This window comes from Arvicanthis niloticus, chromosome 20, assembly GCF_011762505.2.
Source record: "Arvicanthis niloticus isolate mArvNil1 chromosome 20, mArvNil1.pat.X, whole genome shotgun sequence".
In the NCBI taxonomy this organism is placed as follows: domain Eukaryota; kingdom Metazoa; phylum Chordata; class Mammalia; order Rodentia; family Muridae; genus Arvicanthis; species Arvicanthis niloticus.
This window is the reverse complement of record NC_047677.1, coordinates 2845476-2870780: the sequence shown is the minus strand read 5'-3', so window position 1 is coordinate 2870780 and position 25305 is coordinate 2845476. Positions and strand designations below refer to the sequence as shown.

Genomic DNA, 25305 nt, shown 5'->3' with positions numbered 1-25305 from the left:
TTCACTGAGCTCTATTCATTATAGCATTATCGAAGCAAAGTATTTAAAAACATAAAAATTCAATCGTGATGGCGTAACAAAAACACCTCTACATACAGATTTAAGTTTAAAATTGTCTATGCTGGCTCTATATTTACAAACACAGGCATAAGTCTATCATATTTCTAAAATTGCTCCAGAAGTTTATCTTTTATGAATCCACATATAATATAGTCCTGGGCGACAACTTTTAACTTCTATGTAAATAAACTTGTGAAGTAGATTTTCCAGAAAGGATAGTGTGATGGAGTTCACGGACAATTATTTTTAATTTAATGGTTAAGACTAATAATCTGAAGTGCAAGATACATAGTAACAAACATTGCACAAAACATAATTTTCTATGGATATATCCATTTTAACATTCAATGTAATTATGTACTATGTATTTGAGTATAATGTTTGAAATAATGGGAGAAATCAAAGCATACCACTAAGCTGTTATTAGTGTGCATGCTCTCAAACACCAGGGGTTTTATTGCTGTCTTTGCACACAGGCTCATATGTCAGTGTGCATGTTGCTTTTAACCTCACATAGAAAGCACAGTGTTTGGTACCTGTGTGGTATAGAAGTTGCCACTTACACATGGAAGGCTTGGCTTGATACAGGATAATCAAAGCAGAGCTAGGGAAAAGAACAAGCTGGCATCTCTCTCTACAGTGGAAAAAAAGCAAGGAGGATTCAGCTTTCCAATCCTCCAGGTACCAGAGAGCAATTTTGTTTAGTTTGGTTTGGTTAAATTTTTATTTGTTTTTTGTTTTGTTTTGAAAGCAACATACTCAAAATGCCAGCAAAATCTTCTAAAACCAAGGAAGTATTGAAGGTCACCAATAGTCTAGCTTATTGAAAAAAAAATACTAAACTTTAGGGTGTGGGAAGCAATTCTTAATGTTGAAAACAAATTCCCTCTATAATGTTACCCAGAAAGCAAACTATGGAGTATTGTTTCATCTAAAATGTGTATTAATCTTAAATGACAGGTCTGAGATTTCCATAAAGGATTTTAAATGATGGCCTTTCTACTTTAATTATGCCTGTTCTTTAGATTAGGAATATAGTTAAAAGACGACTCTACGATTGTATTCATAGGCCTAAAAGAACACGTGGGTTTTCTGAAGAGGAAAGACTGAAGGCAGGAGCTGAAGAGAAAGAGGTTGACTTCAATTCTCCCTTGATCTTGCTCCACCCCAACCCCATCCTAAAAGAATGGTAGCATTCCCACAGACCAGCATACTATAAGATAATTATACTCTAAATACCTGACACCCACCAAGTCTGAGGCTGCTATGGACACCTGATCATAGCTGGGGAATCGACAGTCGTTTTCTTCAGGGGGAGAAGAGGAGAAGAGAGCAAGAGAGAGTAAGCATTAGAAATGGGGAAGAAATATGGAGAACTATGGAGAATATGAAGTAGAGAATGGTGGAATGGGGTAGATTTGATCAAAACACATTGTACCAATATTAGGTAAAATATATTTAAAAGAGGTGACACATTTGGGAAGTAAGCAAGTCAGGAGGGCTCTACCCTTTTGAATGTGACCAGCACCTACTTAAAAGGGTCTGCAGAGCCACATTTCCTCTTTCCATCATGTGAGGAGACAGCCAGTGCTCCATCACTAAAGCAGATAACAAGCCGAAACTTGACATGGATTCTAGGTCTGAGCCCTGACCTCTGCCTTCCCAGCTTTCAAAACTGTGAGAAATACATGTATATTTTTAAAGTTATAGACTATTAAGACACCATTACCACAGCAACACAGTGTTTGCAAACAGACTGTCCGGATTCACTGCCTACACACACTTAGAAATGAGTACCTGACAGCTATCCCATCACAGCATACAAGAGCGACATTAAAGTTTCAGTTTTCTTCCTATTCATCTTGCAAGAGGTGAGCAGATATTTTGTTCCTCTGTCCCTTGCATATGCAAGAACGTATTTTGTTCTTCATATTTCTACTCCCTCAAATCAGAATTCTAATTTTCTAAGAACTTAGTCCATACTTGATCTAGTTTTAATAAAAATCATTTTATGCATGGACACCCTGTTTTTCATCATGTTTTCAAGTTGTCCAGCTTTATTCTTTCATTTAAAAAAATCTTTGTTGGTTTGAACAATTACAGATTTACAAGATGTCAGGAAAGCAAAAAGGACATGAACTTCCTTCAGCTATGCTGTAAGGCAACCTTACTTCATATGAGAGAAAACCTTTCGACCTCTCTTCATTTGTGAGGACAATTTTATTATGTTGACTAATGTTCCACTTTGATTTGACCTCCATCTGTCCCGAGAGGCCCACTGTCCACCGTATGCTTATCCCTGGTAGAAAAGGTACTGATTCTCTTGGCTTTCAAGACTCCTTGTCTTACTTTTGACAGCTTGATAATGCTGTGTTTGCTATGGGGTTCCTTGCACGTCTCCATTTTAGGGTCTGCTCAGATGTTGTAGGCTCAGGTCTCCTGACAAGTTAACAAGTTCCCAGCCATCATTTCTTCAGATACCTTTGTTGTCCTGGACTATCTTTCAGGACATAAATACTGAGTCTGGCTCAGAACTATTTCCAAGACAAGAAGGTAACTTGTGAAAAGTTTTCTGTCTTTGGAAGGCTACCCTTTCTCTGGTCCTGCAGCTGTAGAAAGCAGGGTTTTACTGCTCCATTCCCTTTTCCAGCATCTGCTATCATTCTCAATTAATCAGGCTAAAATATATAGGTCAAATGAAAACACAGAAAATTTACTTCCATGGATCCTAAGAAGCCAGCTTGCCTTCTGTTTTTCTGGAGTCATTTTGTTTGCTGTATGTGGGATGCTACAGGTCTTTAACTGTATATCCCAACACAGATAAGGACAAACATACCTGACCTGTCTTCCAAAGGTGTAGGTCACTTTGGAACCTCTTTTTATAGTTTTACTATGTCGGTCCTTAAATGTTATTTCTGTCAGATAAATGATTCTATCATAGGTTTTTCTTCTCTTATTGTTACCTTCTTCAAAAGTGTTTTAGGAAGATGCTAAGAATTATATGTGCTAAACAAATGCTCTACCACTGAGAGACCTGGTAGTCATGAAATCTCACCAGAGAAGGCCTTTGCAGACTAAGCCTAATGAGGAGAGTTCAGTCTTCAGAACCCATATGATAGAAAGGTATGTGTTATATAATGACCAACTTAATCTGTAGTAATCACTCATAAGAATTTTAGCCATGAACTAAGTCATTAGTTAATATCAATGAAAAAATATATACAAGGCAGATATTAAACTATATGACTATTAGATCACTCATAGAAGATTAACAGGAGCTACTGATGAGAAAATAATGAGGAAATGGTGCTTTAATGGAGAGCTGCCTCTAGAGTATCAGATGCAAGAGGTTAGAAGTTACCACATCTGAAATTGCTTCTGAAATTGATTGCTAACAATGGACAGGTACTAAGAAATTAGGGTAGGAAAGTCAAAAAGAATAACAAGACAGTTAATTTACTGAGAATTCCCTGACAATAAAATAGGAAAAGAACAAAAGGAATTCTGTAGTGATTTGCATCATAATGAATAAAAAGTAGAGAATACAACACCACATTTGAAATGCATCCAGTGAAACAGAGTGTCCTCCTGTGTTTTCTTCTGGCATTGAAGTGTTAATACAAATGGAGCAAATTAAATGTACTAGTTGACATTCCTGTGGTGTTAGGAGAGATTTGGGGCCATGTAAGCCATCACTTCACCCAGGGGCTGTAAGTGATGTACTAGTTAACATTCCTGTGGTGTTAGGAGAGATTCAGGGCCATGTAAACCATCACTTCACCCAGGGGCTGTAAGTGCAGACATTCACAGCTGCCCATCCTCACAAGCTTACTTGATCCTCTCATATGCTTGATGTCTGAAAGGAAACCCACAAACACAAGGAGCCCACATGTAAAAAAAAAAAAAAGTGAGAGATTCTCCTCTGATCATTGTGAAGATGGTCAGATTTAATTAAATGTGAGAACACTGATTATTAATGCTTATTCTCTATCCCTCCTCCACTGCCAAACCAGGGCAGCATCCGCCCACTGTAGGACAATACTGCCAATGAGCAGGTTCTCAAACTGTAATTACAGTTCCTTCCATCTTTCCCTTTTGTCAGTTGGAGACTTGTAGTCATACAGAAACTTAAAACGAATTCAATCTCTCATAATTTTGAAAACTTTAACTGGTAGACTATTATATATTATGTATCATTACATAAGTATGTTAAAGAAAAACAGAATAGGTTACTTTACAAAGGATAATTTATAAAGGATTAGATCTCATAACTGTCGGTCACTCATACTTATAACCCAAGCTGTCCAAGACTGCAGAGGTAGACGAGTGTGTGTGTGTGTGTGTGTGTGTGTGTGTACACATACATACACAGGCAATCTGCCGAATGTTTTTGCAATGGGTTTGCCTTTGAAATTAGTTCCCCTCACATTACAGACAGTGTAGACAGGGACTGGAAGAAGACCGAAGAGAGAGGAGTGACTATGCAGTGTTGTCACTGCCATATCAAGGACAACAAGGCCTCTGATCTATGGGAAACTGGGTATAAGACTTTCTGTAGGGTCCCAGTGTAAGTGTCCATAAACAGAAGACCAGCCTGTGAAAAGACTGGCAACTGCAGCTTTCTCCTGGGGTGTTCACAGGATGCTGTGGCCCTGTAGGAACTTCATACCAGGATGAGCTAGCCTCTCCCCCTGTGCTGTACTGATACCAGGATGAGCTAGCCTCTCCCCCTGTGCTGTACTGATACTAGGATGAGCTAGCCTCTCCCCCTGTGCTGTACTGATACTAGGATGAGCTAGCCTCTCCCCCTGTGCTGTACTGATACCAGGATGAGCTAGCCTCTCCCCCTGTGCTGTACTGATACCAGGATGAGCTAGCCTCTCCCCCTGTGCTGTACTGATAAACACACTGAGGTTCCTGGTTGTGGAAACAGCACAACCACACCTGTTGTGTCTGCTTGTCTCTCTGTTTTGGTTCCCTAGCCACCAATAGTCAGGGTTTAAGACCCAAACTGGGTGGGCTATTGTAAGGCTGGAAACGAGTATACCATGAGATACTACATACAACAACATGATTTATTATTAAGCCAGTGTTTTACTTATCTATGTCTATCTGATAAACACTGTCTCTAATAGACAAAATGTTAGGTATAAAAAGGTGATGTAAAAAAGTGACACCATAGCTTTTGACATTAGATTACCTAGATCCACCTCTTGTCTCTTCTACTATAGAGAACTAGGCTGTTACCTAAAATTATAAATTTCAGTTTCATTATTGATAAATAATAGGTTACATAATAAAGTTGCTGTGGAGTATACTGAGCTTTGTGTAAGTGACTAAGCATTAGGCAGAGAATCCTGGGGCTATGACTGGAAGTAGCTCACCGCATACTGATGGACACAGCATCAAAAAGCAAGGAAGAACTGAGGAAGGACATGTGGAAAGTGCCCCAGATACCAAAGAAAATCCTCCCTTGGGTTTACCTACACCATTCCAGAAGATAATAGACAGACATGTGACACTTCTCTTCTGTTTCCCTATAAGACAGAAACTCTCCGAACTGTGTTCTGTTGTTATTTTTTTTTTTTTTTAAGACAGGGTTTCTTGTTTATCCCTGGCTGTCACAGAACCCTATTTATAGGCCAGGCTAGCCTTAAATTCAGAAATTCACCTGCCTCTGACTCCAAAGTAATGGGATGAAAGGTGTGTGCCACCAATTCTAAGGCCAGAGCTGTGTTTTTTGATGTATTTAAATATTTAAACTAAACTATTCCAAGCCACTCCTCTACTAAGTTGCTATGTATTTTTGGCCATGTGCAAAACACACTGAGAAAACCTATTTTAAATATTCTCTCTTATATAATCAAGATATATATATATGTATATGTACATATATATGTATATATATATGATACTTTATAAATTTTAAGGGATGTGAAACATGTTGAGATGCTCATTTATACTCATGCTGTGGAGAATAATTGAATAATTTGTGATTTTTGTCACCACATAAATATTTCATTATTCTCTAAAATACCATTTCCAGAAAACTATAAATTTAAGTTCTTAAATTCCTGATTCTAATTTTATTAAAAAAATGAAAGCCATTAAGTATGGCTGATAAAGTGAAGTCACTTTAAATGACAATATTGAAGAAGTCTATCATAAAAAGTTACAGCCTCAGAATGTTAATGCACATGTAAATAACTGAAGTTAAACTTGCTTGCTTGAAAACAGAGATGCTGACTTATGACAAAGCCTCCTTAGGAATCATTCAGTTGGTTTGGCTGGATGTCTGGTGGTGTTTTAAGATACTTATGTCACTAGTGAACTGGTTAAGTCTTTTACAAAGATACAGCAACATGGTATATGAAGGAGAAGACTGTTGAAACCAGGTAAGCTGTACCCAAGGAAAGGCAGGAGGACCTCAGAGCTGCTCACCACCCCAGACGGTCTGTTATAAGGCTCAAGAGTTCTGTGCTTCTCTCAGAATTACAAATCCCTTGAAGGACAATGAACTTTTCTCAGAATTACAAATCCCTTGAAGGACAATGAACTTTTCCAATTAGCATTACATTTCCTGCACACACAGGTGGAACTCCCCAGGACCCACAGCTTCTGTTCTAATAACTTCATGCAGAGAGATCCCCGGTATGAAACACCACACTCACCACTTCCACGGACTGCATCTGGCTTGGACTTCATTGTTTTACAGAACTGTCTTCGGCAGTTTTCTAGCCACTCCGTTTGTTTATCAGACATTTTGAAACATGATAACAGGTTTCCAATATCATTGTCTAGTAAGCAAAATAATAGGTTAAACTATTACAGGCTAGATCGTCAAATATCTTTACTAAAGTTAAAGAAGTTAACAATAATCACTAATAGCAAAATAGAGCAATGATAATTTAGTATAAGAGAACTGCAGCCTTCCACTGTATATTGGAACCATTAAGTAAATTAAGGGTTAATTGAACACCGATACTAGTATACCACAATTGCCAATCATCAGATTGGCCACTAAATGAGAAATAGACAAAGAACATGCATAGCACATGGCTAGATAGGGGATGTTTCACATGCAGAATAGGACAAAGTGGGCTGGCAGCAGAGGTCCTATGCAGAATAACCCCAACAAAAAGCAGTTTAAAGATTATTAGTTCTAAAATTTCCTACTTAATATTTTCAGACTTCAGTTGGTATTGGGTAACTGACCATGAAAGCTGAGACTACAGGTAAGGAAGAACTACCATATTCCTGCACATGCGCACACACAAAGAATACACAGAGAGACAGAGACGTCTTGGTAAAGAGAAGATGATCTAAATTATAGTTGTAATTAGTCTTAAAAGGCTGAGACATATCATCCATCATCCCGCAGTTATCACAGCCAAAATTATATTTGTGTGCATAACTAATAATGGATAAGAATATTTAAGTTACAAAAAAAAAAAAAAAGCTTAGAACGCCCACCACCCGTGCCCTCAAGCTGTTCACATACTTCATACTCAGGAGATTCCTGCCTCAAATTCCTAAGTACTGGAATTATAGGTGTATGCCACCGTGTCCAGCCCCTCACAGAAAATGACAGCCTTGCAAAAATAAAGCTGATACACAAGTAACTCCCTGCTGAAAAATATCCACTGTTGTTTTAAAGAATTTAGAGGAACAAAGAAAAGAAATGGTTAAGCAGAGTGTAGTTTATTATTAAATACTGACCCCCCCCCACTCCGTAAAAAGAAAGCAAATAGCATTTGTATGACAGCATCTATAAATTTTGAGTCATTCATTATACTGAGCAAACTAAAAGAGGCGCAGAGGATGTGTCCTCTGCATTATTATTCCTGTGAAATGCAGGTACCAGGAAAGTAATCTTAGAGTAAGCACTGGTTCTCAAGTGGCTGCAGTTCTGATCCCAAAATTTGGGATTTTGGCAATTGGCATTTCAGTTGTCACAACTGAGGCAGTGGAATGAGAGGTCACCTGGCATCTGATGGGAAGAGAACCCCAGAGATGCTGCTAAGATCCCTACGTGACAACACCCTGGCTCCCCCAAAAACCAAATTTCCAAAATCCTAATGGTGTTGTGGCTGAGCTGAGGTGGAGGAACAGCAATTCAGAGTAATGAGAAGGTTCAGTGTCTACCTGTGACTAAGGATGGAGAAGAGATGACTCCATGTAAGGAAGACGTCCTGTGAGGCCGTGAGAAGATGCTGTATTTTGTTTGTTAGGTGATTATGAATATAGATATTCATGAATCTTCACAGTATTTTCTTTAAATGAGTACATTTATCACATATAAATGATACACCATGCATATGTGAATGTTTATAGATAACTGAAAGCCAATGACTAAGCAAGTTAGTATGCCACTCAAATATGAGTGGCTCTACATCACAATTTGGTGTGCCATTTATATTGGAATTGACTACACTTTTATTAAAAGTATGTGCTTATATAAAATGCTCACTTAAGATAATCCTAAGGAAGCCAGATGTGGAAGCTTATGCGAATAATTCCAGTGTTACAGGGATTAGTAGTTTGGAAGCCACTAAGGATATGTTGTTCCGTCATGGTCCACTGTGGGCCCAGTTCCTGTTTCCCTGATAATACCAGAATGTTAAACGTTAAACATCACAACAGAACTTCCTTAAGATTTAAGATGCAAGAGTGAAAAAAAAATGGACATATACAGTCTTTTCAAGTCCATTAAGGAAACGCTTCTTCTTCCTGGTCAAAGAACAGAATCAGAGTTCAACTTCTGGTCTGCATGGAGACATGACTCACCAATGTGTTGCAAAGATTGGTACATACTATTGCCACCTCCCTTGAAAGTTAATTCACCTGGGCCTGTCAATCAGCTGACTAACCTGAAGATGTGTTACAGAGATGGAAGGAACAATTATCCCCTTGATGTGATAATACACTTTTTCTTTACAGGGGTCATTCTCCCAAGATGGCTGTTTACAGGGCTTCTGTAAGCTGCACTGAGAAGTCTTCCTGGCTTTAAGTCTTAACTTGAAAAGTGTACGTCTGCCTTCTCACATCTCTTACCTCTGTTTCCAGATACTGTCCCAGAGCCTCAGCAGTGTTTTGAACACTGTGTGCTTTTTCAGTCTGTCTCCAAAGTCCCTGCCCTTATACCCTGCAGATGACTGATGCCCTCCATTGCTGAACATCTTGCTGGCTTAGACCATAACGCAAAGGAATGACTTCCTTCCTTTTTTCCATCCCCCTCTTCTTGGCTGCTGCCAAGATTTACAGCTTTGCCTAGCCTGTAGTTGTTCTCCCAAACGTTAATAAAATGGCCCTTAAGCTTCCCTCTGAACTTAAATCCCCTAAGTTACAAATGAGACTAACAGCCTGAAAGAGAACCCCAATTTCTTTAGGAGCACCATGCTGGTGAGGCTCGTAAGGTTGGCCCATGTTCAAGGTCATCTGGGATACACAGTGAGCATCCCCCTCTCACAAAAAAGGCAGCATCAAGAAAACCCTTAATGATTAAATAATTGTTAGTGTTTTCCAGAGTATACTTTGCTAATGAATTAATTTTTCGAGACAGTGACTCACATAGCATGGGATGGTCTCAACGAGGAAGGAAACTATTGGGACCAGAGAAGGCAATGGAGGGAAATCTGAGGAAAATGTGTGTTTTAGTCAATGTTCTGTCGCTGTGAAGAGACACCATGGCCATGGCAATTCTTCCATCTCAAATTAATCTGTTTACTTTCTTTTCTTTTTAATCTAGATTCCATATATGAGAGGCTATGTGACATTTGTCATTTTTAATCTGGCTTATTCCACTTAACATGATGGTCTCCAGCTCCATTTGGTGCTAGGTATAAATGACCTAGCATCTAAAGGCTTCCTAGTCTTTGCTAAAGAACTGCGTTTCCTAGAAGAGAGAACACATTTAAAGCAGCATATTCATTTTCCTCAATTGACCACTTCATTTTTTTATACTTGTTGACATTTACTGGAGGAGATATCAGCAAAGTCTGAAAACATGAGGATTAGGGTTGTACTCAACAAAGGTAGTTTATGGCCTACTTTTCCTCATTGTTACAGATACATTTATTTCAATATTTAAGGAGATAAAACACATGAAAATACAGCCTCATTCTTCAAAAGACAATGAGTATTTTACTGTCTAAACTAGCTATTTTAACAGCTGCAGCCCAGGAGAGAAGTAGTACTATCTTACCAGATCCTTTACTTAAAGAGTTGATGCCAAATCAGAATCAACTACTTTTATCTTCAAGAAATAAATCTGAATTCCAAGAATAAAAACAATCTAGAAATAAGAAAGAATAAGAACATTTCTAGTTTGATTGAGTTCCAGGCCAGTGAGAGCTATGTGCAACCCTATCTCAAAAGAAAATTTTCAGGGGAAAAAAAAATCCTTTTCTATTCCATAGTACTTTGACTAGTACTTGTATTGTCACAGTATTTGTGGACTTACACTTCCCCTCATAATGTATTATAATGTGTCAGAGCAATTCAGATCACAGACATGCAGCACAGCAGGGAACTCATGCATTCACCTAAGACATGATATGGCTCCTGCAGACAGTAACATATAGACCGTAAAGGTTTAAATACGTATACTGAATTTGTTCAAGCCTCAAGACTTATAAGCCAATGAGTCTGTCCTGGAATTTGCTTATACTTCGTATTATGTCCAAAATTAAGAACTATTGCCATTTACAGTTATGGACTATAAGATGAAACAACTGTTTTGTCATAAGGGAAGATTTAGAAAAATTTATGTGTATTTTAATATTAGCTGGCACATTGCATTGAAGAGAATGATTATCAATAAGGAACTTTTATATAATAGTAAGAGAATTTTTTCACTAGGCATAAAATCAATTTCCCATCAGATAAGTAGAAATATGATGGAGGAAGCAATAAAAGTAAAAGCTCACACTACAGAAGGATGGATTGGAATAACTGTACAATGAGATGCTGTGTAGTTTTTTTTAATTGTGGAAAAAAATGGGATAAAAGGCTAGCAATGCATACCTTTATGTGTCACTGAAAATGACAGTGATGTTTTGTAAATGATAAAGTAAGTGTAACGAGGGTACCCAGCTCAGGAAAGTTGTATACTGAAGTGCAATGCAAGGAACTTTCAACCACAAATCTACATGTACTGTAGATGTTCAGTCAGATCTGAGGTTACCATAGCTGAGAAGCAGAGTCACGCAGGTTAGTCTGGAAATAATTCCCAACATCTAATGACAGCTGTCTGAAAGGCAGCATTTGATAGGAGAAGACATTGCATGTTGATTCCTCTGGTCACTAAACATATGTGGATATGGCCTGACTTCCTTAGAACCTTGATGCTCTGACAAATCAGCAAAGAAAATGCAGATTTCATTGATTCAAAGTTCCAGGGTGATTTTAACCTATTTTGCTGATTTTATCCATTTAAGGCTGTGTATAATATTTCTATGAATATACTGAAAATCATCAATCTGGCCAGGTGGTAGTGGCACACACGTGTAGTCCCAGCACTCCAAGATAATCAGGGCTACACAGCGACACTCAGTCTAGAAAAACAAACAAATCAATGAACTGTGTACTTTAAATAGATGTATTATATCATATTAATTATATCTCAACAAAGCTATTAATGGTAGTGAAAAATGTCTGTATGAGTGATCTGGAATCTGAAGGATAACTACCATAAAAACTATAGACATGAAGGTGAATGAGGGGAAAGGACAGGGAAGAATCACACTTGTTTACCCAGGTGGCTCACTAGCTGTCACTCCACTTAGACAAAAGAAAGCAAGCCTTCTGGAAGAAGGAATGGATTAGCAAGGAATGGATGCTAAGGACTTTCTGGGAACACTAAAACATTCCCTTCTGTGAGAAGTTACTAGTATATTTTTAGCTTTCAACAAATGACCCATACACATTTCTAAGACCGAAGAAAACAACCAGCAAGTTACTGCTACCCTAAGGGACTTGTTAATACACTTAACAATACTATCTAGTATTCTAGAGAGCATATTCTCCTCCTTGAGGATGCCAGCACCCACTGAGTAAAATGTACATCAAAATAACATTGCAATAAAATGGAAACTCTACAGTGTGTAGAAGTCCTGAGTGCAGGAAGTCCTGAGTGAAGGTATACTGTTGGCATGGGTGTGGCCATGTCAAGGACTCTGAAGCTTTAGGCTCCAGGAAAATGGCAAAGCCTTTGCCCCACAGTAAGGCGCAGAGGGATGGCAATGTCTTCCTCTGGTCTACATGTGGACATTGCTGGTGTGTGAAGAAAATGCCCACCACAGCTTTCTCTGCCTGGATATGTACAGCCTGACAGTGGTATACTATAAAGACTGTTCTGATGGAGATTAGCTAAACTGATCTCCTTGACCCAGCTTTTCACCATAAGTCCTGCCTCCTTGTTTATCTGTTATGACATTACTTCTTAGTTAACCTGAATGCAATAACTGCCTCTCCATTCATATAATTAACATGCTGAGCCTCCAAAACTGTCCAGACCACCCAATCCCAGCTTTATGTGTGTGTGTGCGTGTGTGTGTGTGTGCGTGTTCTTGTTGTCCCAGGTCTGCCTCTGGCACCATGCTAGATGTAGTACCACAGCATCAAAATATATGAAATATAAATGTGACAGAATTTGCTTTTGGCAGCTATATAAAGGCAATGTGTGTGTGTGTGTGTAAGTCTCTCTCTGTGGCATATTTGTACGTGCCCAATCATGCGTGCGGGTGTGCTCACCTATGCTGATACAGATGGATGCTAGAGGTTGATGTTGAAATGTTTGAATTGTTTCTTAGTTTTGAATTTTTAAGACCGGGTCTCTCACAGAGCCCAGAGCTTGAGGTTTGAGCCAGAGTGACTGGCAAGGGAATCCATAGGATCTGACTGCATTTTCCTCCACCATATACGCACATTATACCCAGTCAGTTTCTACGTGGTGGCTACATATCTGAAGTCAGATTCTCATACTTGCTCAGGAAGTACTTTACCCTGTAAGTCCTCTCCCCACTTGGGATAAAAGTAATTTTTAAAAATAATAAAACAATATCAGACAGAGAAAAATAGAAATTGTCTTATTTTTCTGAGATATTTCCATCTAATGCCTTCAGTATCTGGAGTGTGTTACTCAAGTCCTCAGACTATGTTTCAATTTCAGTATAGGAAGTCTATATTTCTCTCGCCTCTTACAAAAACAGAAGTCTTCACCCTAAGTTCAAGCAAACAGAATAAAGTAGAGCAGACTGGTCAATAGGTCATGAAAACTGGGGGAACATAGAGAATAAAAACAAACATGTCTGAATACCATCCTTTACGCATCCTATTGCAAACAGGTGGGCCCCAGGAGCTACCTCCCAGCAGTTCCTGCAGCCAACTTCTAATGTGCTAGCATGCACTTGCCCTGTGAAGAGTCAGTTTTTGTCTTCTGCAAAATAAACAATATAAATTACACTAGCACAGTTCAGGTATATTCTAAGTACTAATTACTGCTGCTATAGGCAATGTAATGTTTGCCTTTAAAGCTCTGTGCTCACATTCACATATGTGCACATATATGTGTGTATACATACACATGAACATCGTTAGCTTTTATAGGGCCACCTAAATTTTAATAATGTTGCACTGAAATGTTCGCAAAGAGAAATGACTGAACTAGATAATGCCTCCAGACTTGTGTTTATAGAGATGAATCATCTGACAGCTCATACTGATGCTGAGTGGCTCACAGGAGACAACTTAACCAATGAGGAGATACCAACTGCAGCATGCAGGATAAATCTAGAAGCTTGGAGAAGAATGAGGATCAGTTCATGTGCACAGAACTGAAATGAAATTTTGTCAACAATGAAATAACATTCTAAAATTTTGTGTGCAAATGATGACTAAACTGATGCCTGTCAGAATCAATGAATTATTACTTCTGAATCAAAAAAACCAGAGCACAAAATATATGAACCCTACCTTGAACATGTTATTGCATACTCACTGTTTACTTGTTTCAACTACACTAATTTTGACTTAACTTACCCTTTTAGAACATGAAGTTGGGCCGGGTGGTGGTGGCACACGCCTTTAATCCCAGCACTTGGGAGGCAGAGGCAGGCGGATTTCTGAGTTCAAGGCCAGCCTGGTCTACAGAGTGAGTTCCAGGACAGCCAGGGCTATACAGAGAAACCCTGTCTTGAAAAACCAAAAGAAAAAAAAGAAAAAAAAAAAGAACATGAAGTTGGTTACATTTTTCTCATTAAGTTCACAGAGCTCTGATTTCCATACTAAAATTTGAGGGAAAACTTGACATAATTTTACTTCCTGTAACATTTTCTGTCTTCCTCCCTCATCTTCGATCATGGCAAAGGTATTGGGACTACCAGAATGACATGTAAAATTTACAAACTTAATATATCTTTGCAACAACTCTCTGAAAGTTATCTTCACATGATCATCACTGCTTAGAGCATTTTATTTGTAATACAGAACCACAGACGAGTTGAGGGGATTCTTAGGAGGATACAGCTGGTACTACTGTTAAATTGGGACTAATGTCTGATTCACACATTTGTGGTTATTCATAAATGGAACTGCAGTATAAACAACTTCCTATCATGTGGAAAATGAGAGACTAAATAATTCTAGAATTGTACAGTCCTTCCTAAAACAAAGCCTGTGCCAGGAGGACTATGATGAAGGCACGGCCTTCTAAGCTAAAGGAGAATGATTTTGCCAAGAAGAATAAGTACCATGATCCAATAGGTGTTTCAGAAGCATCATGCTGGCTGCTGCGTGACAACAGACTGAATACAGGCAGGCTGAATGAGGTAAAAGAGGATTTAGTTTAGATCTGTAGAGTCAATATGATTTGCTGTCAGATTACTTGTGAAGCTTAAAGGAAGGGAAGACACCGAAATACCCTTTAGGCTTATTGCCTGAAGAAATAGAGACACAAAAGTTGCCATGTCTGAACTGGGGAAGAATATCAAAGGAACAGATTTTAAGAGAGTGTCAGAAAATGATTGCAGTCATGATGTCTGATGCACTTACCAACTTTCCTAGAGAGATGTCAAGAGAACAGAAACATGAGACCAGAACCCAAGGCAGGGATAAGAGCTAGAGATAACAATCTTACAGCCACCAGGACACTGGGTAGCATCCCCTCAATGACAAGACAAGCTAAGATCTTCACAATAGTAAAATGGCCAGTAAAAGCAAAGGGACACTCAGGACTGAGACCCAGCACACTCTAAAATTTAAGAGTGAGAAGATGTGAAAACTTGGAAGAAAGGAAAAAAGGAAGGGAGGAAGGAAGAAAAGAAAAAAGAAAAGTAAGGAAAAGAAAGGAAAAGAGAATATAATCAGAGATGTATTTACCACAAATTCAGGAGAAAAATTGAACAGGTGAATTTTCCAGGAGACAAGGAAAAAAATGTTTCAAAAGAAGATGGGGAAAAGGAGAAGGGAGAAGACACAGAGGAGGGAAGAAAGAGGAGGAGAAGAAGAGGGAGGAGGAGAAGGAAAGGAAGAAGGAAGAGGAGAAGAAGAGGGAAAATGAGGAGGATGGGGATGGAGATGAGGAGGCGGGCACACGAAGGATTTTCTCTGCCAAACATTGCTGTTGCTAGGTCTAAGTTAAATGAGCACTAAGATGAAGCTGGCATATTTATGAGCTACAGTGCTAGGTAAAAAGCCTAATGATTGGCTTGCAGGAGGTTCAAGAAAGTAGGGCATAAGGTAAAGACATAGGTACTCACTTGAGGAATTGTGCAATAAAATGAAGGACAGAAATGGAGTTGCAAATTTAAATATGAGAGAATAGGGGTTTGGGAAATAGCCCAGTCCATAAAGTGTGTGCCTTGTAAACATGGAGACCTGAGTTTCATCTGCAGAATCCATGTGGGCATGGTGGGACACTTATAATTCCAGCACTGAGGTGGCAGAGACATCAGGATGCCTAAGGCTTGCAGGTCAGTCAATGTAGCCTACTTGGCATGTTCTAGGCTACTGAGACCCTGCCTCCTAACCCCTCCCATGTACATATGTGACCAGGCATACACAAGAATAGGAACACACAAAGAGATAGATAGATAGATGGATAGATAGATAGATAGATAGATAGATAGATAGAAGTTAGATTGATAGATAGATGATAGATAGGTGGATAGGTATATGATAGATAGATAGATAGATAGATAGATAGATAGATAGATAGATAGATGATAGGTAGATGATTGAGAGACAGACAGACAGATAGATGATAGATAGATGATACATAGATGATAGATAGATGATAGATAGATAGATAGATAGATAGATAGATGATAGATAGATGATAGACAGGTAGATAGAAATGAACACTTTCTTTTTGGCTTGTGGGAAAGGCCCAGTAGGGAGTTTAGGCTTTAAAAACACCTAAGTCCTGCCACTGTGACATCATAGGTCGACCTCTGGGATATTATGCTTAGTAAATAAGCCAGGCAAAAACAAATTGATACTGCATGACCTCATTTTGAAGCCTTAGAAGCACACAGAGAAAGAAGTTATAGGGGGTGGGGCTAAAGGAGATGCTCTGGGGGAGACACTAATCAAGAGATACCAAATTTCAGGAACAGCAAAAAAGCTCAAGATCTCTATCTGTGACTTGAGAATCAGTAACAAAGGTGCCTCCCTACTCCAGCCAGGGAATAGGTAATCATTTTTCACTGGGCCTGCTCTCCTTCCTTCCCACCTCCCCAGTCTTACCCCCAGGTCAGTAGCAGCCTGACTGCTGCACCCTCTTCTTCCTCTCTGCCCCCAGTGCAAAGGGACTAAACAGATCTTCTACAATTTCCCCTTTGTCCTATGAACCTTTCCCTTCTAGAAATTTTGTCTCATCTTTCAACACTAATTGCCATTGTCTCCCAGCTATGCAGGGAATCAGGTAGCAATCCTCACCCCCTGCCTGTCCTCCAATTCCAAAGCCCCTTGTCAACACCAGCTGCATAGCAGACCAACTGCAGGGCCTGTATTGCCTCTCTGCCGCCACTCCCTGAATCCACAGACTCTCATGGTAGACTCAACTTTCCTTCAACCTGGGGACCCTCTCAGCACCCTGCATTCTAGACAATCCCCACTCCTGCTCGCCAGCTCCCAATACCTAGAATTGGGAGTGGGTAGGAGTAAATTCTTAAATGCTGTTGATGGAAATGTAAACTGGTACAGTCACTACAGAATCAGTACGGAGATTCCTCAAAAAGCTAAAAATAGAATTACCATATGATTCAGTTATACATTCCTGACCATATACTTAAAGGAATCTAAGTCAGCATACAGAGATACTGGATAGCCATTTATAGCACAGAGAACTGACAAAAAACAAGCTACAGAACCAACACAGATGCCTGCCAATTAAGGATATAGTGGTATGTATATACAAGTGAGTCTTATTTAACCACAAAGGAAAAAAAAATATGTCATTTACATGGAACAGAAAATCTTCATGTTAACTGAAATAGACAATATGAAGAAAACGAGTATCTCATTGTATCTTATATGTAGAATGTAGCTTCTGTAAAAAGATAGAAATGCAAATAGAAGGCTACTTGGGAGAGGAAGGAGAAGAAAAGGCAGATAACAGAAGTCAAGGGGAGGAGTAAAAATTATCACAGTACATAATACACATGAATTAACATGTCCTAATGAAACTGATTATGTTGTACAATTAATACACATTAATTTAAAAAAAATTAGGCAATTGTGGCAGAACACTGACGAAGGCCGAAGGGTGAACTCCATTCAGCTATGCTATGGATCTTGAAGAGTATCGGCGGGTCCTTCAGAAAAAGAGAATTATGTTCACACTTAGGTGTCTATTTATCTTTGCTTGCCTGGCTTATTTTACTCAACACAATGCATACAGACACACACACGCACACACACACACACACACAGAGAGAGAGAGAGAGAGAGAGAGAGAGAGAGAGAGAGAGAGAGAGAGAGAGAGAGAGAATTTATGTAAGCATAGATTCAGGAAATTATGGATGCATTGTAAGTTCATAGAATGAAGATCCAAAAATGAGAGACAAAGACAGAACTGTGAGAATCACTGTCACTGAGGGAGGCAAGGAGGATGTCAACACTTTGGCTTTTGCCAATCAGCTAAGGCAGTGCATTCCCAGTTCTGACTGAAGGCCTAGGCAGGAGTGTGGGCAGTCAAAGGGTTTGTGTGCACTACTCACATGTGGATGCTCCATACCCTGTCTATTCCAGCAAAATGACAGGTTTGGCTATTGTCTAAAGGAAGGATGGAGAATGGGGAAGAGAGAAAAGAGTTTTGAAAATACTCATCTAAGAGAACAGGAAGGTAAACTGACCTGGAAATACCCTACAATTCTCTGGCATCTACTGGTAGAACATGAATCCACTATTGCTCTTTTATAAATTACTTCTGAATGGAGTTAAAACACACTTCCATCGGTACTGATTCCTAGGTACTAATGGATATGTTTATCCTTGGGCAAATATCTATTTATACCTTATTTTTTAATTTTCATTTCCTTTGTTCAGGTTCCCAAAATATTTTGAGAACACAAATTAATAAAGGTGGAAGTTAGCTAATAAAACTGACAGTGAGTCTGCTATTCAAAACATAATAAAGAAATGTCTATCTCCAAATGAAACTTAGCAAAGGAAACAGTGCTGTTATTATGTCAAGGGAAACCAAGAAACAGATCGAGGTACTGAAACAAGCAAACAGGTACTGATGTGTTATTTATAATTCCCAGGGAGTAACCCTGCACTCAGTATTTATGAAATGTACAGTAGAGAAGCAAGCATGCAGGTTCATAACCTAAAGACAAAAGCTACAGTATAAACAGACTAACAGAAAGACTCAGAGCAAACACCTGAAAGTGGCCTGGGTTCCCTGAAGGATGGGAGTGAGGATGGAAGCATCCAAAGGCTCCATTGCAGGAACCTCCTCCTGAAAACGTGCAATGCTACTCCCAAGTGTCTGAAAAAGTAATACATTTTGTCATGCAAGACTGAAACCCAAAGTCAAAACTTGAAAGAACATAAAGTGACTGGAGAATATATATCTTTTACACATGATTTCTTTCCAGTGTGAGTTTGACGGCATGATAAAGCACAGGATATTGATGTTAAGAATTGACTTCGAAAATACTAAAACGTTTCATTGTGGAGTCTTTCATTGTGGAGTGTTTCATTGTGGAATTTCCTGGTCTAGAACCTCTTGGCATAGCCCTGGCAGTGTATGATGTCATCAGGTTCCATTCCTTTGCTCTAGCCTCGCCTTGGCTCACTGCTGCTTTCCCCCCCAAAGCTCACACACAGTCCCAACTACACCTATCAATTTATATAAGAGTTTCTTTCACAAGGCAGTTTGATTATATACTATCGTAGCACACTACTTTGTCTATTTCACTCATGTTACACTGAAAAGCTGTACAACTATCCATTTGTGATGATGCCTCCAAAGGTGGATAAAATGCTTCCCATTATAATTCAAATTTAAGTACACAAGAGTCATGTGAACATGGCAGTTATTTAAAACAAATACTGTGGCAAACAAACTTCTACATATGCAGAATTTAACTAATCAGTACCTATTAATCTAGATTTCTAAAATAAATAAGTTTTAAAGATGTATCTATTTTATGCGTCTGAGTGTTTGGCCTTCGTGTACCACATGTGTGTTGAATGCCCTGGGAGCCAGTGGAGGGTGTCAGAGACCATAGAGCTGGAGCTACAGATGCTTGTGGAAGCTGAACCAGGGTTCTCTGCAAGAGCAGCAAGTTCTCTTAGCTGCTGGGCTGCCTCTGCAGTTACTAGCAAGTCAGTCTTTAAACCAAACATCCTTTGCTAATGAAGGTATTTGTTGTGCCTCTGCTGCAAGTCGTACTTTATGACCTCATACAGTTACTAGCTAAACGAAAACCAGGAGCACATGGAAAAAGCCTGGAGGGAACGTGCAGCGATGGGTTCATGCATACATGCTGAATGCAAATCAGCACTTACCTTCCTTACAGCCTCTTCCTCACATTATAAAAGCATTGGAAGATCATTCGATAGGAAGGATTTACCTTGTTTTATATCAGCACTTCGTGGACCCTCTGACAGATAGCAGTGTGGCAGTGGATATGAAGAAAACATGGGCCAAGGATACGGGTCATCCCCCTAAACACATAACAGATGACTTGAGCTGGGTTAAGAGACTGAACTTTGGAGTATCATTCATTTACATTGACTCCTTTTTTTATTCCTAAACATCTTGTTCAATTAATCAAAACTTATTTGCTATTATGATTGACTATTCCAAAAAGTCAATAAACAAAATGTAATAAAATTTTAAACAATGTGGACATATAATCTTATTCTTGTGATGAGGACAAATAATGATAGAGTCGCTTTTTTTTTCCATGAAAATAATACTATGTTTAAACGGTCCTGTATTTTCTTTTGGCCCACAGAGTCATTATTCTTCTACCAATGATTTGTAGGTCATCTTTTCCAGGGTGGTAGTCACAGAAAGAAAGTTCTTATGGACAGCTATCCTCTATAATGACCATATGGACTCCAACAGGCAAAACAAGAGTAATTATACAAGAGTTAAGGATTGTGACAAAAAAAAAAAAAAAAAAAAAAAAAAACCTAACAGTTCAAATACTCAAGGACACACAGAACAAAGATAAGTATGTAATAAAATAATAACCTACTGCTCTTGTACACACACTGGCAACTTATGAGCTCTTGGAGACAATACTATTCTTATTTTGAATCAGTTTATCCATTTTGTAAAGTTTGTTAAGCAACAAAAGTGTAATGCTGGTGTGTAGTCAGTTGGAAAATGTTGCTCAGCACCACTTCAGCCAGATGCGTTGCTCTAAAACATGTTAAAATGTTTCACTCACCTCCTCAAGCATCCTTGGAGGCAAAATCCGCTCTGAAGGTCCACCAATGAGATTAATCCTTACAAGAACATGATTTCTCTCTACTGATAATCCATCAATTATAAAGTTCCTGAAAGAGAATATACATCAATTTTGCTCCTTCCTTAAATGAATAAGGTTTGATTTTTACACCATGTCACTAGATTGCAAAGAAATACAAACACATATACCTACATGTATACATACATACATACATACACACATATATACATATATACACACATACATATACACACAGCATATACACCACATACACAACACACCACATATACACACAGAGAGAAACAAGAAGGTATCTGCAAAACATACTGGTCAACAGAATATTTACAGTACAAAAGGCTACATTCATTTTTATACATATATTATCCCTTCTTTGGTAAAGAGGAAGCAATTGACTGATAGTTGACATGAGACTAGTGATAATTATAAGAGTATTTCCTTGATAAATGATCCTGTGCTTACAGAAATGAAATTAGGATCCATATTATCTCTGAAGTGACTGAACTGCATCTCTAAGAAAACTCCTCCTGGGATGAAGAGACAGCAGAGCCTAAAAACTAGGCTCACAACCAAGGAGACAAAAGCTCTGCCTGTGTTCTACAGTGGCCCAAGTCTACAACACGAAAGGTCCTGATGAGAAGTTTCTGATGCTACTGATGTTTCCTTCCTATATTAAACCTCAACATCCAATTAAATACCCTGTAACTGTCCATGACCTGGGAGGAAGGAGGTATCCCATTATGTTCTGAATTACAGATATGAGAGCAATGACAGCTACTAAATGTGTGTCCTACAAACATCAGCCAGATTGAGGTAATGGCAAGTGTGATTCATAAGTAGGAAAGAGAAGATCTAAATCTCACTTGGCAGATGATCAGCATGCATGGCTATAAGATGACATAGTTAGGAAACTGGAGACAGTGTGGCTCTAAGAGAGATGTAAAAGCAAGCATTGTATTCACAGGGTCATTGTAGAAAATGATGTGAATTTAAAAGTACTACAACTCTGTGAAAACCAAAGTAAGAAATACTAAGACAAAAGGAGCAAGCGTTATATATAATACTCTCCAAAACATATACCAGTATCTTTCTGCAACATTCATGCTTAAATGGTTTTCAACGCCTTCATGTAAACATAGTAATCCCAACAGAAAGTTAGTTTCAAATAATTTGTAAGGCGACCTGCTGACTGTATTGTTCTAATGTTGCCCTGTTTGTTGTTGTTGTGTGTTTGTTTATTCTAACCTGTGGTTCTCAGAAGTCTCAAAGGTATTTTCTTCTTGAGCATGTAATAACATGTTGGATACTTGATACTGAGCCTCCAGTAAGAGAAGCGCATCCAGATCACAGCATACCACACTTAGTAACCTACAGAGAGGAGAAAAGGAGCAATCACGTAAAGCAGTGTGGACAGTCTTCAGATTTCAAATAATTCCTGAGCCTTGAGATACCAACTAATAGTATAAGAATATCTACATGGTTATTTCAAGTTGCTTTTTCTTTTCAGTCTCACTCTGCATCCCAGGTTGGCCTGGAACTTACTCTGTAGCCCAGGTTGGCCTAGAACTCACTTTGAAGCCCAAGCTGCTCTCCAGCGTGCAGCAATCCTTTTGCCTCAGCTTTGCAACGGCTGAGACTATATCCATGAGCTACCATACTGACCTCTCAGATTTATCTTTAAATATTTACAATTGTAGTCTCTGCTTCAGAAGTTATTCTTAATGTTTAATCCAGATTTTTCAAACTATATCTATATCATCACAAATTATGAGGACATTCTTTGTAGCCAGGCTAGGTGGTGGGCACTGATAATCTTAGCACTTGAAGGCTGAGACAGGAAGACTGCCATAAATTGAAAGCCAATTTGGAATATAGAAGATCCTATCACCCAAAACAAAAACAAAGCAAAAAAAAAAAACCCAAAAAACAAAAACAAAAAAAGACAATAGCAATAACAACAAATATAGCTCAACTGTTACCTAAAGATTCAGAACATTAGCAAATACATTAAAACTACAAATGACCGTAAGGTTTTCCAATAAGTAATTACAGAAGAACAATGAAATGATGATTTTGCCATTAATGTAAGCCATTCTGCTTACTAAATAAAATGGTAGTGTGAAAATGGCAGTATCAAAACTGTTTTTCTGGAAATGAGAAGCGTTAGTATGTCAAATGGAAACCTCGGAAATCTGTGCCTCACCCAACCCACAGCTTTCAGTACATAGGAATCCACACAGAGACCCACAACTGGACACTGTGCAGAGAGTGAGAGACTTTGGAGCACTCAATTCTAAATGGGGCATCTTCACCAAAGCCCTCCCTTCAAGGTTCGTGGTCTAGAGAGGACAGGAGGCAGAAAGAGTGTATGAACCAGAGGTGATGGATGACATCAAGGAAACAGGGCCTTCTAGACACAACAGGACTGATGCACATGTGCATGCAGAGACTGTGGCAGCATGCACAAAGCCTACACAGGTTCAAGCCAGACAGGATCCCAACACTAAGAGAGGAAGACATGGGCTCCACCCCTAACAAAGAAGTTATCCGTAATTAATACCCACTGGCAAAGGGAAAATCAGTTTTCTTTAATGAAGTGTCACTTGGTATGTCAACCACACTTCAGGGCAGGCCTCATGCTATGGAATGGATGAATAACACAAAATGGACTCTATGTTTTGTTGTGTGCTTTTGGTTTGTTTTCTCTCATGCTGCTGGTTGCTGTTTTTAGTTTATCTGTTTTGTATCTTTGGCTTTTGTTCTCTTGAAAGAAAGAGACAGAACATGAAGTAGGGCGATGGGGGAAATCTGGAAGGAGGTAGGAAAAAGAAAGGATGTTATACACACCACATTCCTATTGTTTGGTGAGAGATATCTCCCTAATGAGTTGTTGACCAGGGAGACACACAAAGCTTCCTAACATAATACAGAATATTGCTGTACTATGACTTTTACATGGGCGTTCACTAAGCTGTCACTACCTTTTCATGTCTTCAGAAATGATATGAATTTCATATCTTGGCACAACTGCATGTTTTACCTATTCAAGGTGTACATAAATACATTAAGATTCTTACCAAAAATAGCTGTTGAATGGCATTGCCTTGAACCACGCTACAATGATTCACAAGATATAAAACCAAAGCAAAATCTACCAGGTTAGTTCAGAAAAATGTTCCACTCAACTTAGGAAGTCAAGAGATGAACTGCAGCTGCTGTTTAGATTCAATACAGATGGAGATGCACAAAAGACTAGATGTCTAGTTAAAGACTGAACTGCTCAAATCTGACAACACCGAGAAAGGAAGAGGGGGTAAATGATGGACAGCTTTAAAGACAAAGCAAGCTCAAGGTCAGCCAGTGACAATTATTAAAAATAGTGCATAAAGGAGTTAAGGCCGAGTACAATGAGAAGCCTCTTTTTCCTCAGAGCCTATGTAAAAACCAAAACAAAGGATAGCTCAGTGTGGTGGTGCCTGCGATATGGTGGGGCCTAGAAAGAGAACAAGAGTGGAATGTCTGTAAAAACCTTGAGAGGGGATCATTAGGAGAGAAAGCTAAGAGAGAAAGAGAGAGAGAGAGAGAGAGAGAGACAGACAGACAGACAGACAGACAGACAGACAGACAGACAGACCTGGGGGCAGAAAGAGCTTCCATTGCCATGTACGACATGACAGGAGAACTCGAGAGGGAAATCCCCCAAATTTTCTGACTTTTGAAACTTCTCAGGAGATGGTGAGAAGTTCTCCATTATATGATTTGATCTGGCATAGCCTTTGTGCCAGGAAGCTGGGTACAAGGATAAGACCATAGATTTATCTTACATGTGCAAAGTTTGGGGACGCTGGGCTTGTGCTCTCATCCCATCTTTATGCCCAAGCCTCCAAAGCAGTGGCTTGTTGGATGCAGAGGGGTGGAGCTGAGAGCCAGGTATAACTAAATAAATACATGGGAATTCCTTGTGGGCTGGACATGTAGTATCAGAGGAGGAATCAAGGATGATAGATGATGCACACACGCACACCAGAAGAAAAAGATTCAGTTAACCTGTTTTTTCTTTTAGGCTACTGAACTGACAATAAAAATGACCATCAAATGCATTCTCAATTAAGATGTGAAAGGGCAGGGGACCTTAGTAACTAGGTGGGAAATGAGATGATTCATGTGAACTGGAGTAACTCTATTTATGAAAAAATTCAGGACTCAACCAAATCCTCACTTGGTGATGAAGACTTAAGACCAATGTATGATGTAAGATTATTAAAATCATGCAACCACCAGTAGTAGCTCAAAG

The 25305-nt window shown here is 39.0% G+C and overlaps 1 protein-coding gene across 4 annotated transcripts in view; it reads right to left on the bottom strand.

Moving 5' to 3' along the window:
• Tbc1d32 (TBC1 domain family member 32) overlaps window positions 1-25305 on the bottom strand; it is a 210303-nt gene that overhangs the window by 46173 nt on the left and 138825 nt on the right. For all 4 annotated transcript variants that reach the window (XM_076917034.1, XM_076917033.1, XM_034524089.2 and 1 more), the window contains 4 exons: window positions 22257-22379; window positions 20973-21081; window positions 20145-20238; window positions 6732-6857 (listed from right to left, as the gene is read on the bottom strand). In XM_076917034.1, the coding sequence (XP_076773149.1) occupies window positions 6732-6857; window positions 20145-20238; window positions 20973-21081; window positions 22257-22379 (452 nt within the window). The remainder of the gene's footprint in view (window positions 1-6731; window positions 6858-20144; window positions 20239-20972; window positions 21082-22256; window positions 22380-25305) is intronic.